Raw genomic sequence first — 15,000 nt, 5'->3', positions numbered from 1 at the left:
GGAAAAATAATAAAGAGACTTAGAAAGGGAATGGAAGAGGGGAGTGATGAAGGGGATAGGTAAGAGAAGGTAAGAGAAGAAATAATGAGAAGAGAAAGGAAGAATAAAAACAGGAAAAGGGAAGGAAAGAAGGGAAAGAGGAAGAAAATGCAAGGGAAGGAAAGGGGGAGAGGGGAGGAAAAGAAAGAGAAGGTTAGAAGAAAAGCAAAAGGAAGGGAGGGAAAGGAAGGGGAAAAGAAAGAAGGGGAGGAGGGGAAAAATACAGGAGAGAAGGAGAAGAGAGGAAGAAAGGGGAGAGAAGGTAAGAGGGAAAACAAAAGGAAGGGAAGGGAAAAGAAAGAAGGGAAAGAGGAAGAAAATAAAGGGGAAGAGAAGGATAATAGAAGAGAAAAGTGAAGAGAAAGTAACGGGAAAAATAATTGGAAAAGGGAAGGAAAAGAAGGAAAAGAAAGGAGGGGAATGGGGAGGAAATGCAGGGGAAGAGAAACAGGAAAAGAGAAAATGAAAGAGGATGTAAAAGGAAAAGCAAAAGGAAGGAAAAAGTGAAAAAAAGAAGAAATGGGAAAGAAAAGAAAAGCGAAGGAAGGATGGGAAATTCAGGGGAAGAGAAGGGCGAAGGAAGGGGAAGGAAATGCAGTAGAGAATGGGAAGAGAGGAGGAAAGAGGAAGTAAGCTCACTTGTTGATCAATTAAGGGAAAGGTATTTGTGGTGTACCTGTGCGTGTCTTAAAGATCAGGTGTGGTTATTACTTAAGAAGCCACGTTGCCTCACCCTCTCTCTCTCTCTCTCTCTCTCTCTCTCTCTCTCTCTCTCTCTCTCTCTCTCTCTCTTCTCTCTCGTTCCCGCACACGAAACAAATAACAATGCTTTTTTATCGTTTTTTTTTTTTCAAGGATTTTTTTTGCAGGTTAAAGGTGGTGGGTGTATTTAGATACATATCCTGAGGCCAAACCTGCTAGTACTCTCTCTCTCTCTCTCTCTCTCTCTCTCTCTCTCTCTCTCTCTCTCTCTCTCTCTCTCTCTCTCTCTCTCTCTCTCTCCTCTCTCTCTCTCTCTAAACAATACGACGGAAGCAACAGGATGAAAACAAAAGAGAAGTGAGACAATAATGCAAAAGGAATGAAAGGGAGGGAGAGAGAGAGAGAGAGAGAGAGAGAGAGAGAGAGAGAGAGAGAGAGAGAGAGAGAGAGAGAGAGGGGCACTAGCAGTCAGCTTTAACACACACCAAGGCTCCCAAACACACTCCCACTCTCTCCCTCTCCTCTCCTCTCCCTTAACACACCTACACTCTCTCCCTCCCTCTCCCTCTCCCTCTCTCCCTCCCACAACAAGTGCCGCACCCTATAACATTGGAATTGCTTTTTTTTTTATTTTCTCGCCTTAAGTAAATTATTTTCCCCTTAATACTTGTTCATTTTCCTCGCATTTCATGTATTGTTTTTTTTTCTTTTTAATGAATTATTTTCCTCCAAATGCGAGTTGTTTTTCTCCATTCTTTTTTTTTTTTTATTTAATGATGTGTTTATATTTTTTCATCAGTTATATTTTTCTCCCCTCATCCTCGTTTTTCCTTAAATTCTTGTTTATTATTTGTTTTTTCGATTTTTTTTATATTTTCTTTTACTCTTTATTACTATTTTTCTTGTTTATTATTTTTGTTTTTCGAGTTTCCGTTTTCTTTTACTCTTTTTATTGCTATTATTTTTTTTTTCTATTTGGTTTCCGTAGATCTAGTTTATTTTCATCACTACATCCTGCATTGCTCTTACTGCCTATCCTCCTTTGTCCTGCACTCCGCACTTCCCTCCTGTCCCTTTAAACCTTACCACGTGCAGGCCTTTGGTTTGTTGCAGCTTCCCTTCCTGTCTATCCTTCCCTATCCTATCTATCCTTTCCTCCCCCTATCCTACCCTCTTTTGCCTCTCTTTCCCTATCCTATCCTTCCTTTCCTTCCCTACCCTTCCCTTCCTCTCTTATCCCTAACCTACCCTCTCTGTCCTACCCTTCCTGCCTCTCCTTCCCTATCCGACCTATAACAATCCTCTATCTAAACTTTAACACACAGGAGCTGGCATGTGTAGGCCTACTAGCTATTTTTGCAGTTTCCCTTATCGCCATCCTTCATTCCAGGCTTCCCTTCCCTGCCCTACCTTTCCCAGTTCTCCCCTCTACTATACAGCGGCAGCCATGTGTAGGCCTAATGACTTTTTGCAGCTTCCCTTATCGCGACCCTTTCTTCCTGCCTCTCCTGTCCTGTCCTATTCCTTACAATTCTCATTAGTCTCTACTTTAACATGCTGGGACTGCCACGTGTAGGCCTACTGGCTTCTGAACTTTCTCTTAACTCTATCCTTCCTTAATGCCTATCTCTTTTTATTATATCGTTCATAATGCTCAAGAATCTAAGCCTTACGATATAGGGATTGTCATGTATAGGCCTACTGATTTTTTTGCATCTCCTAACTTCATCCTTCCCTCCTGCCTTTCATTCCTTATCCTACCGTCCTACAATCCTCATCACCCTAAGCCTTACGATACAGGGATTGTCATGTATAGGCCTACCGATTTTTTTTTTTTTTTTGCAGCTCTTCTTAACGCTATCCTATTCTATCCTACCCTATAGAATGCCTTCCTATACCTATCTTATCACACAGGGACTGCCACATATAGGCCTGATGACTTCTCGCAGCTTCCCTTTTGTTACGCCCTCTCCCTTCACTATTTATGACCCATATTCAGAAACACTATGCTCTTTCAACACAACTATTTTCAAAAGCCACAGAGATGATAAGCCACGTTCTCAAGAGTGCTTCCTCTGTCAGTAACGTACAAATGTTGTCAATCTGTCACTAGAACCGTAAATAAACATCCGTAGAAGCCCCTGTAACTTCAAGTAGAGCAGAAGTGTTTCAGAAGGGGCGTAGTCACTTCTCCTACAAGCCTACAATAACTGGAGTACTGCCACATATCCTACACATAGATGGTCATATTTCCTACACAAAAACAAGTATCCGTCATATATCCTACACATAAAATGACTACCCTCCAGGTCAAATATCCTTTAAATACACCAGTTTTTAGAGTAATGCCATATTTCCTACAGAGATACAGCATACCTCCTACACTCAAAAACCTGTTCTGTCACATATCCTACAAGGATACAGCATATCTGCTACACACAATAATATGTTGTCACATCTCCTACATTGCTCCTACAGGCGCACCCCCTAGCTTGGCGCCTCTGCACTCGGAGCTTCTGGCTCAGTACACTCCTGCCGACCTTGACTAGTCCAACAAGTAGATAAGTTGTTATACATCCGTTCGGCGTAGTATCGTTCACATTCAGACATCATGGGTCGAGTTTAGTCTCGACCCAGCAGTATTTTTTTCTCCATTCGACGGGACAGACGGCATTATTGTACTCGATTGCGCCTGGACCAAGCATGGCTAGTATTGAGGGGAACATCCGCTTCAATGCAGTGGTTTACAAAGGACAACTCTGGATTCCGGTACCTCCGAAATGTGGCAAGAAACAACAAACTATACCTGCGTTGCATTCATCACCCCAACTGTGGAGGAAGAGCCGTATTGTCGGAGGTAAGAAACAGTTGTAAAATGTTATAGACCAGGAGTTTGGTAAGATTTAATCAACTTCACTGCTAAAGGTTTTCCGTTTTAAAACGATGGAGATCACTGGCAGAGTCACTGGTGATGATGGTGGTGTTAGGTGTTGTTCGAATTATTAAGCAGTTATATTTTACAGACAACTGGTGTCATCAGAGCAACGCAAGGTCACAACCATGAATCATCCGACTATGCTGCAACAGATCTGAGGAACACTCTCAAGATGAAGGCTGCTGAGGATGTGGGCTCTACCAGCAACTCCGAGATCTTCAGGCGGGTAACAAGACATCACCAACATGGAGCCAGATGTGTCTTTCTCATCTGTAGAGCGAAGCATGCTTCGAGCCAAGCGCCGAATTCAACCGAGGCAACCACACACTGCAGAGGAGTGCGCCAACATTCTAGAAAGCTTAGAGGCCCAGGCCTTTAACGTAAACTTCAGATCTGTCGTCACAGATCAGGGAAGTGGTCATTTGGCAATTATTTTTTATTCTCTAACCCTGGTACCACTGATGACCACAATTAAGGAATGGAATTTTGATGGTACTTTTTTACACTGTGCCTGCACTCTTCTACCAGCTCTTCACATTACTTGGATTTTTACAAAGGTCATTCATTCCCACTCATCTTCACCTTGATGACATCAAAGTCTAAAAAGTTGTATGATATCACAATGCAAAGAGTGAAGGAACTCAATCCCCAACCTGAATCCTGAACAAGCAATGGGTGATTTTGAAAGCAGTTCTGGTAAAGCAATTCGCTCTTGCTGGCCACAGGTTCAGATTGGGGGCTGTCAGTTCCACTTTTCACAAAACCTGTACCCGGAGAAAATTCAGAAACTGGGGCTAACTGAACTTTACAAAGACAACAAACAGTTTAATAAGTGGGGTCAAAAAGATCATGACACTAAGTTTATGTGCCAGCCAACCAGATGCATGAAGCAGTTGACCTCTCTGTTCCAAGAAAATTTTGACTTGAATGATCATTCCCAGCCAAAAATTTACTGCATTCAAAACCTACATCACAGAGTACTGGATTCGAAAAGTCACTCCACAACGGTTATCTGTCTTCGAATTTTCTCGTGGAACTAACAATGATGCAGAGTCGTACCACAGCAGACTGAAAGCCATTGTCCGCCAGCACAAGCCAAACATTTACACTTTCCTCACACATCTGAATAATCTGATAACAGACACAACTAAGGACATTGAACGTGTGGATGCTGGCTTGGACATCACTCGTCAGAAAAAAGGAGAAGTTTGTCAGAAACATTGAGCGCAGGCAGAACTTGAAAGAACAATTACAGAATGGCACATACACATTAACCCAATACATTAATGCTGTCGCTTACACATTTGATAGCTCTGTTTCAGCATTTCCAACTTCCTGGAGACAGTGCTGATGAAAGTGGGGATGAGCATCAAGGCCCTGACAACGCAGGCTGGTACTCAAGATGTTCCTCCCGAACTTCGGTGCAGCATCTGCTTAAGGCGAAGGGAAAGGACAGTTGTTCTTTTGCCCTGCCGACATGCCTCCTTCTGTGCAGATTGCATAACTATCCTTGTATCAGCAGCAGATGCTAACAAACCCGGCAACATGTCCCACTTGTCGTACTGCCATTCAAGACAGGCTTGAAGTTTACGTTTAAAATGTGCCATAGTAATTTTTTTTTTATATATATACGTACGTTTTTGTGAGAAATGAAAAAAAATATCATTGTAATGCCATATTTTATATATGTAAGTTTTACTGAAAAAATAAAAAGTGCCATTTTAATTCATGTGCCTTCCAGTTTTTACAATCATATTTTTTACTTGTAGGAGATATGACAGTATAAATGTAGGAGTTATGCAGGGATGCACCATACTGCCGCAGCTCCTACACAAAAACAAGTGTCAGGCACATTTCCTACATAACAACTTGATACCCCAGCGTATTTCCTACACCTACTGCGTGTAGGAGATATGCTGTATCTCTGTAGGAAATATGTCACTACTCTAAAAAACTGCTTTAATTTGTATTTGATGTGTCCTGTAGGAAATGTGGCGTAGGAAATGTGGCGCGGCCCCTTTCAGAATATACGCCTGTCTCTCACCTACTTAACCAGGCGAACCAAGCAGCGTGACGGGCCTTCTGCCGCCGCCTATCGCAGCAGAAAACAGCAGGAACAGCACCTCTTACAGCGGCCACAAGCACAGCAGGGGGCGAAGGTAAGGCCCTCAGGTGGTGTGGCGGGAGGGGAGGGGCGGGAAGGGCGGGGGAGGGCGAGGAGGGGGAGGAGGGGCAGGATGGGCACGTGGGGTACAGGTCTCAAAGGGGAAGAAGAGGTGACGGAGGGAGAGCGATGGTGAGAGGCGGCGGAAGAGAGAGAAAAGCCCCCAGAAAGGTTTCTTCCATGCCGAGAAGGAAGAAGAGGAGGGAGAGGAGGAAGATGAGGGGAAGGAAGTGGGGGAACGGGAGAAAGACGTGGAGGATGAAGAATGGAACGAAGAGGTGGGAAAAGAAGAGAAAGAGGAGTTGGAATAGAAGGCTGAAGAAGGAGTAGAAGAGGAAGAAAAGGAAGAGGAGTGGTAGGAAGGACTGGAGAATGAAGAAGGGGAAGAAGAGGGTACGTTGGATGAAGGAGTGAAGGAGGAGGAGAAGCGAGGGGAAGGAATGGAGAATGAGGTGGAAGAGTAACGTGAGAAAGGAGAGGAGGAGGAGGAGGAGGAGAAAGAGGAGGAGAAGGTGGAGGAAAAGGAAACGGAGGAGGGAGAGGTACAGGAAGAAAGAGAGAAGGGATACATAACCATCGACGTAACTCTCTCTCTCTCTCTCTCTCTCTCTCTCTCTCCTCTCTCTCCTCTCCTCTCTCTCTCTCCTCTCTCTCTCTCTCTCTCTCTCTCTCTCTCTCCCAGCACCGTATAACACGCCGCCTCACTCCCCCCTTTCCTTCACCATCATATCACCACAGCACCACCACCACCACCACCACATCACCACACCACACATCACCACGAACTCCAAAACATCACACTAAATGTTTACTTCCACAGCATTTCCCTCCCCTCACCCCTTACCCCACACCCCCCTACCCGCACACACACCTGCCGCGGAGAAAACAGGTGTGGCAGTGGTATGATGCAAGTGTGGTGGGGTGAAGGGGGTGAGGTTGGGAGAGAGGGGGAGAGAGAGAGAGAGAGAGAGAGAGAGAGCGGTAGAGGGTGAAAGGAGGGGATGAAGAATGTGGGGAAGAAGGAAAGGAGGGAAGGCATGAGAGAGACGAAGAGAGAAAGGGAAGGGGGAGGAAAGGAAACAGAATAAGAAAGGTAAAGAAAAGGGAGAAGAAATGAAGGCAAAGAGAAGGAAAGGAGGGAAAAGGAACGGGTGAAAAAGTGAAAGCGGAAAAAAATTTAAAAAATACAAAAGAACACAAAGGAAGACCAAACATCTCAAGATTCTTACTAGGCAGTAACAATTCTACATTATTAGTGGCAGAGACAGGATAGTGCAGGAGGGAAGGAAAGCATGGGAGGAAGGGAGGGAATAAGAAGGGAAAAGAAAGAGGGAAGGAAGGAAAGGAAGAAGGAACAGGGGGGGAAGCAATGAAGCAAGAGAGAAGAAGGAAAATGATAAAGAGTGAAGAGGGAAGTAAAAGAGAAGGGATGAAGAGGGAACAAAGAAAGGAGGGGGAAACGAGAGAGAAGGGAGGAAGGAAAAAGGAAGGAGGGGAAACTGAAGGGAGGGAGCAAACAGAGGGGAGAGAGGAGAAAGAACACGGATGAAGAAGGAAGTGAAGGAGAAAGAAAGAATGGCTAAGCAAGGAAAGAGATGAAGGGAAGGATTGAATAGAGGGAAGAGAGGATGAAGGAAAGAGATAAGTGGTGAAGAAGGAAGTGAAGGAGAAAGGAGGAATGGAAGAAGCAGAGAGGATGTAATGGGAGGAGTAAGGGGGGAAGAGGGGAGGCCCAGCGACACCTGCTTCGCCTGTCTCACCTGGGCCAAGGTATTCACGACAGGTAAATGGGCAGACGTAATTACCTAGTTACCTAATTACTCACCTGTAGATGTTTGCAAGGAGAGGATCGTTCAGTGAGAAAATTGTTTGTTAAATGTTTTAGTTTTTGCAATAGATGTGTTTTTTTTTTCACCTTTTTTTGTTATTTTTTTTTACAGTATTTTTTGTTTATGCTTTTTGCGATAATTCGTTTCTTTGGTAATTGCTTTTTTTTTTTACAATAGTTGAGGTTTCTACGATAGCTGTGTGTGTTTCTATGGTAACTTTTTTTATAATAGTTTTTTTTTTTTTTTTTACGATAACTGTTTTGACGGTAACTGTTTTTTTTTTCCCTATGATAGTTGTGTTTGTAAGATATCTGTGTTTTTACAATAGCTGTGTTTTTGTTTTGTTTTTTACGATATTTGTGATTTTCCACGATACTTGCATTTTTACGATACCTCAATTTTTTTACGATATTTTTTCAAACGATACCTGAATTTATTGGATATCCTTATATATATATATATATCTATATATATATATATATATATATATATATATATATATATATATATATATATATATATATATATATATATATATATATATATATATATATATATATATATATATACTCGTATATATATATATATATATATATATATATATAATATATATATATATATATATATATATAATATATATATATATATAATATATATATATATATATATATATATATATATATATATATATATATTATATATATATATATATTATATATATATATATATATATATATTATCTGCGTCTTTTACATGGCCTAATTTTTCTTCATTTTTTACATTTTTCATTTTGTTTTATCAATATTACATTCATAATTTTGCCCTTTACTTCTTAATATCGTTCCCTTAATTAATCTAAATCTATTTTTTTTTTCTATCTATTTTATTTTTGTGTTCAAATATTCATAATTTTCTTTAACATTCACTTACGTCTCATCAATTGCCATGTTTATTTTTTTATGTATGTATATGTTTTTTTTTTTTTTTGTATGATGCTACTTTCTATTAAGCTTTGCGGTTTTTTTTTTTTTTTTACTTTATTTTCTTTTTCAGTGATGAATACCGTGGTGATTTATCTATTCTTTACTTTTTATGTTTCAATCTATTCCTTTCCTACATGTCTGCGTTTCTGTCTACCCTTTCCTTCCTGTCTATTTCCGTTTCTGTCTACCCGTCTCTCTTCTCTCAACGTTTTAAAATTCTTGTTTCGTTTTCTCCTCTCTTGTATTTTGTTTCCTATCACGTTATTCTGTTTTCGCTTTTCCCTTTTCCCTCCCTTCGTTACATTAATCACTTTAGTCCCTTCACTTTTCCTCGCTTCTCTTCTTTTCGGTTCGTTCGCTTGTCGTGTTCCCTCGTTCTGTTGTTATTTTATTTCGTCATTACCGTTTTTTCTCTTATTTGGATGGGATACGTGCATAAAAGTTGCGCCACTCATCGTCCTGCTTAAAAATTATTCGCAGTACCTAAAATATTTGTCACATACACGTATATTTAACGCTGAGCAAATATTTTCACAAAGTTTCACTCTCTTCCCGAATTAAGCGGACACGTGAGGACCAATTAGCAGGCCGGTCCGTCACTTCCCAAATTGCTTCGTGCTCTGTCGCCTCGGTATTTTGTTTTTGTATATATTTTTTAATTGTGCGATACGAGTTTTCTCATTATCGTACATATCAAAATATTTTGTAGTTTAATATCATGGAGTTTTTTGTTTATTTGTTCTTTTGTTTTTTTGGTAACTATGATTTTCGTAATGTTTCGTGGTGTGTTACTTGCCATACTATTTCGTCCCCTCTCCTCAGTAGTTTGTTTCATGTTTATTTTTGAAATGTACGTTACGAATTTGCTGGTGCTCCCGAATGTTTGATATTTTGTTATCCTGCACTTTCTATTTATCTGTTAATTTGTTTTGGTAATTGTCTAAGTTGAATTTCCGTAATGTTTCTTGATAAGTATTTATTATATATCCGTTTTTCTTTTGATATTGTCTTTTAGTATTTTTTATGGGAATTTTTTATAGTAAGTGGATCGTTTCACGTTTTTTGTATATTTTCTGTATTTTTTTTTTTTTTTTATTATAACAGTTTTCCGGTTATGTCAAAATATTTCGCTTTTTGATATCCTGCAGTTTCTAATTAATCGTTCAATTGCTTCGGTAATCGTCCAAGTATAATTTTCGTAATGTTTCATGATTTATTGCTCATTACGTACAAATTATTCTACTGTTATATATATATATATATATATATATATATATATATATATATATATATATATATATAATATTATATATATATATATATATATATATATATATATATATATATATATATATATATATTTTAACAAGAATTTCACAGAACGAATCGAACATTAACATTTTTTTGCCCTTTACCTTTCACTCATTTTCTTTTCTTTTTTTTATACGTCCACCAAAAGTTTAATTCGCAAAAACGTTTCGTGATTAGATTATCATTTTATGATTATTATTTTACGAGATTAAATGTATGGATGCGTCAAATATTTCATGTCTGACTAAGCCTTTACTTCTAATTCAAGCTTTTTTTCATTATATGTAATAAAAAAATAAATGCCTACAATGCTCGGGGCGGCAGTGCTCGTTGTCCTCGTGTGGCCAGTGCGGGGAGTTAGTGCCGGCAAACTTTTTTTTTTTTTTTTATCAACTTCATACTTTTAATGGGTAATTAGTTTGAACGACAGCAGCGCCGGTACTACTAATTACAAAATCAATAACGCCATTCATGTGTAGATGTGATATGATGGTGATGGTGGTGGTGATAATATGAAGGTGACGCTGATGATGAATATGCTGGTGATTGTGATGATAATGATGATGTCAATGATAAAGCTACTACTACTACCACTACTACTACTACTACTACTACTACTACTACTACTACTACTACTACTACTACTTACTACAATGGGAACTACAAAACAACGATTACTGAAGATGAAAATAACATCATCACCAACAACAACAATATCAATAACATTAGCATTTTCTTTTACCTTCATAAAAAAATAACTACATTAGGTGACTATTCAATGCATAACCACAACACACACCACACCACACACCACACAGCACCACCACCACGCCACCATCCATCACCCTTCCAGAGCAGACACAGGCTCCACACCTCACACCCACACAACACCACAGAACAACACCACAGCACAACACCATAGTCCCTACATTACCACCACCACATTAGACCTGCCCACACTCCCATACCACACTCCACACCACACCCCACTTCACTACCACCACCACTACCACACCACCACACACCACACCACTGCTATCACACTACACCACTACACCGCACGCCATATCACATCCACACATCCACACATCCAATCCCATCACTTAGTCATTCACCCATAAGACGAAAAAATATTAAAAATACGAGCAGGAAAAAATAAAGCAATAAAAAGTTAAAACTACAGGATATGCCATCGATTTTCCACGCAAAAAAAATAAATAAATAAAAATAAATAAAAATAAATAAAAATAAAAAAATAAAGAAAAAAAAGGGAAACTCAATTACTCCGAGTACGAAAAAATACTAGATGCGAAAAAAAAGTAACGAAATGAAAGAAAAGAAGACACGAAAAAATAAAGCACAGAGATGAGCAGTGTTGCCAACTCACCCGTGCAGCAGAGAGGCGGCTTCCAGCAAGCAGGGAACATCGTTGCCAACACTGGCGGGTGGCTGATGTGTCATATTGAAGGTGGGAGGATGGAGGAGGAGGAGGAGGGGGAGGAGGGAGAGGAGGAGAGAGAGAGAAGGAGGAGGAGGAGGAGGAGGAGGAGGAAAGATGGGGGAGCTTATGAATGAATTAAAGGTAAACTGAGTCACTGAGAGGGAGAGGAGGAAAGTGGTGAATAGGGAGAAGAGAGGAGGAGGAAGAGGACGAAGAGGAGGAGAAGTTAATAAACGAGGAAAGTACTACAGCAGAAAGGGGAAAAAAATAACTCAACTAAACACAGAAGAAAAGAAAATAGGAAGAGAATAAAGAGAAAGAGGAAGAAGATGAACGCATAGAGGGAAACACGGAAGATGAAGTCGAGGAGGAGATGGAGGAAAAGGAAGAGGAGGAGGAGAGCAGACGGCAGGAGGTAACCAAGAGGAAATTGATAACAATGGAGGAAGGAGTGCTTCTCATCTCTCTTTCCTCCACTCTCCCCTCCTTACCTCCATCTCCCTCCATATTGAACGGTGAAGCCAGGAGTGAGGGGAGGAGGAGGAGGAGGAGGAAGAGGAGGAAGGACGGGAGGGAGAGGAGGGATAGGGCAACAGAACGAAGGAAAAATAAACATCAAAAACACTAATGAAGATGGAGATGAAGGAAACAAACAGACAGACAGATAGAGAGACAGATAGATGGATTAAACAAGGGAATAGAGAAAAAAAATGTGAAAAAAAATAAATAAACGAGATATAGGCTGAATAGAATCAATAAAACGCAAGTCTACAAAAGAAGATAGGAAGAGGAGGAGGAAGAGGAGGAGGGGGAAGAATTAAAGCTACATATGCTATACGGAGAAAGGAAGAGGGAAAAATAGAATATTAAAGAGGAGGAAGTGGAAAAGAGGAGGATAAATAAAAATTGCAAAAAAAAAGGAAGAAAGAAAATGGAAGATGAAAGAGGAGAAGAGGGGACGACAAAAAGGGGAGAGGAAAAGAAGAATAGACAAAGAGAGGAAAGAGAAAGGAAAAAAAAATTGAAAGATTGAAGAGAGAGAGAGAGAGAGAGAGAGAGAGAGAGAGAGAGAGAGAGAGAGAGAGAGAGAGAGAGAGAGAGAGAGAGAGAGAGAGAGAATGGAAGATTGAAGAGAAGGGAAGGGAAAGGAGAGGAGGAAGTGACGTAAGAGAGCAGGAAGGAAGAGAGAGAGAGAGAGAGAGAGAGAGAGAGAGAGAGAGAGAGAGAGAGAGAGAGAGAGAGAGAGAGAGAGACGGCGGGGGGAGAGGAAACGTGAGAGGAAGGAGAGGGAGAGAGTGAGAGGGATCGGGTTCTAAGGAGGAGTCAATATGTCAACAGCAATCAGCTGATGTCCACCACCATCACCACCTCAACCACCACCACATCCAGCAATAGAGAGATACATAAAAATACACGCAATAAAACACTAATAAATTCTCGTTGTTTTTTCACATTAAGATTACAAATTATTTTCTGTTCGTTTTTTGTTGCAGTTTTTTTATGGGGGGTAACAATAATATCTTGTTTTTCTTTCTTTCTTTCTCTTTTCTTGCTTTCTTTTTTCTACTTAGTTATTTGAAAGTGTCCGGTCTGGTCAGTGCTGTAGAAAGTAGCCAAGAACGTGAGAGAGAGAGAGAGAGAGAGAGAGAGAGAGAGAGAGAGAGAGAGAGAGAGAGAGAGAGAGAGAGAGAGAGAGAGAGAGAGAGAGAGAGTATCGACGTAGACACCGCAAAATAATTCCATAGTGAGTCATTATCTCTCTCTCTCTCTCTCTCTCTCTCTCTCTCTCTCTCTCTCTCTCTCTCTCTCTCTCTCTCTCTCTCTCTCTAATGTAAAAACGAAACAATTCACAAAATAATTTCTATCCATCCTTCACTCCTTTCATTTATCGTTTTCTTTCTTATTCTATTTTCTTCATTTCCTACATTCCTTTGCAATTATTTCCTTTCCTTCATTTTCCTTAACTAAAAATAAAGAAAAAAATAAAAGGAAAAAATGTACACGTAATTTTTTTCCTCTCGTTTCTTTTTTTTTTAATTCCTTTACCTTCCTTCTCTAATATATTTTCCTTTACTTCAGTCACCTCCTCATGTTCCTTCACTCACTCACAGGGAAAGAAAAAATAAATGAAATAGCATCCGTAATCCTCTTCCTTCCTTCCTTCCTTCCTTCATCACTCTTCATATTTCTCTCCTTCAAGTTTTCGTCTTCTTTTTCTTTCACTTCTTTCTTTATTCTCTACCAAGGAAAACATGAAAAATGACAATAAAAAAAAAATATATATATATATATATATATATATATATATATATATATATATATATATATATATATATATATATATATATATATATATATATATATATATATATAATCTTTACTATTTATTCACCTTTTCTCCTCCTCCTTTTTCCTACTCCTCTTCCTCCTTCATTTTTATTACCTTTTCTTTTACTTCTTCCTCCTTCTTGAACCAATCTTTTATTAGCTTCTTTTTTTCTCTTCTTTCATGTTTATTATTCTTTTCTTTATTTTCTTCTCATATTTCCTTCTTCCTCCATTTCCTTCTTTCATTCACCGCTAAAAAAAAAACGAAAAAACACGAAAGAATGCTATGATGACCTTCCTTCGCATCCTTTTCCTTCATTTTCCTTCCCCTTCATCCTTCATCATTCTTATTTCATTATCTCCTTCTCTTTCACTCCTAGTCATTCCCTCATTATCTATTTATTTATCAGTCTCTCCTTCACTCGTATTTACTTCCTCCTTTTCCTTCACGACCTCCTCCTCTCCTCCTCTCCCTTCACCATTTCCCAATCTTTAACACACTACCGCCTCTCCCTCACTTCCTATCAGTCTTTCCTTCATCTTCATTTCCATTATCACCTTCTTCTCCTCCTCTCGTCCTTCACTTCCTCCTACTCTCCTTCTCTTCCTTCACCATTTCTCAACTTTAATACACTATCACCTCTCCCTCACTTCTTATCAGTCTTTCCTTCATCATCACCACCACCATCATCACCTCCTCCTCCTCCTCTTCCTCCTCGTCCTTTCCTTCCTTCTCTCACTCCTTCACTCCTTCACAACACCTACACTCACGCCCCCTTTCTGCATTTCTTGGGTACCGTGATGCAGAATCCGAGAGGTGAGGGAGGAGGGTCAGGGGGAGAAGGGAGGGGGAAGGGGTGAGGGGGGCAATGGAGGGTGGTGGAGCATTGTGGGAGAGAGAGAGAGAGCGTGGGAGAGTGGGAGCGTTCGCCACGGTGGTGAGAGAGGCACTGAGGACTGTTGAGAGAGAGAGAGAGAGAGAGAGAGAGAGAGAGAGAGAGAGAGAGAGAGAGAGAGAGAGAGAGAGAGAGAGAGAGAGAGAGAGAGAGAGAGAATAGCGAGCGTACTAAATGAACATCAATTAAATAAACTAATAAAAATTTATATAGAGATAAAAAAAAATATATATATAACTAAAATAAACTAGATTAAATGAAACGCTGATATGACATACAAGAGAGAGAGAGAGAGAGAGAGAGAGAGAGAGAGAGAGAGAGAGAGAGAGAGAGAGAGAGAGAGAGAGAGAGAGAGAGAGAGAGAGAGAGAGA

General features: G+C 39.9%; 2 protein-coding genes across 2 annotated transcripts in view; one reads left to right on the top strand and one right to left on the bottom strand.

Annotated features, from left to right (window-relative positions):
• The window catches only part of LOC135111899 (uncharacterized), a 108,866-nt gene that overhangs the window by 52,463 nt on the left and 41,403 nt on the right, over positions 1–15,000 (bottom strand). The window lies entirely within an intron of this gene.
• LOC135111467 (uncharacterized) lies at positions 3,474–4,439 on the top strand. Its single transcript, XM_064024775.1, has 2 exons — positions 3,474–3,598; positions 3,765–4,439. Exons 1-2 carry the CDS (start codon positions 3,476–3,478, stop codon positions 4,053–4,055), a joined length of 414 nt encoding a protein of 137 aa, XP_063880845.1. The 5' UTR covers positions 3,474–3,475; the 3' UTR covers positions 4,056–4,439.

This window comes from Scylla paramamosain, chromosome 22 (genome assembly GCF_035594125.1).
Source record: "Scylla paramamosain isolate STU-SP2022 chromosome 22, ASM3559412v1, whole genome shotgun sequence".
Lineage (NCBI taxonomy): Eukaryota > Metazoa > Arthropoda > Malacostraca > Decapoda > Portunidae > Scylla > Scylla paramamosain.
Note: the sequence above shows the minus strand (reverse complement) of the source record. Positions and strands in the feature narration are given on the sequence as shown.

Excerpts from the sequence above, each read along its gene's own strand:
- LOC135111467 (XM_064024775.1), top strand. The coding sequence starts at position 3,476 with ATGCAGTGGTTTACAAAGGACAACTCTGGATTCCGGTACCTCCGAAAT. Across the intron at positions 3,599-3,764 it reads GAAGAGCCGTATTGTCGGAG|ACAACTGGTGTCATCAGAGC; the intron begins GTAAGAAACAGT and ends TATATTTTACAG.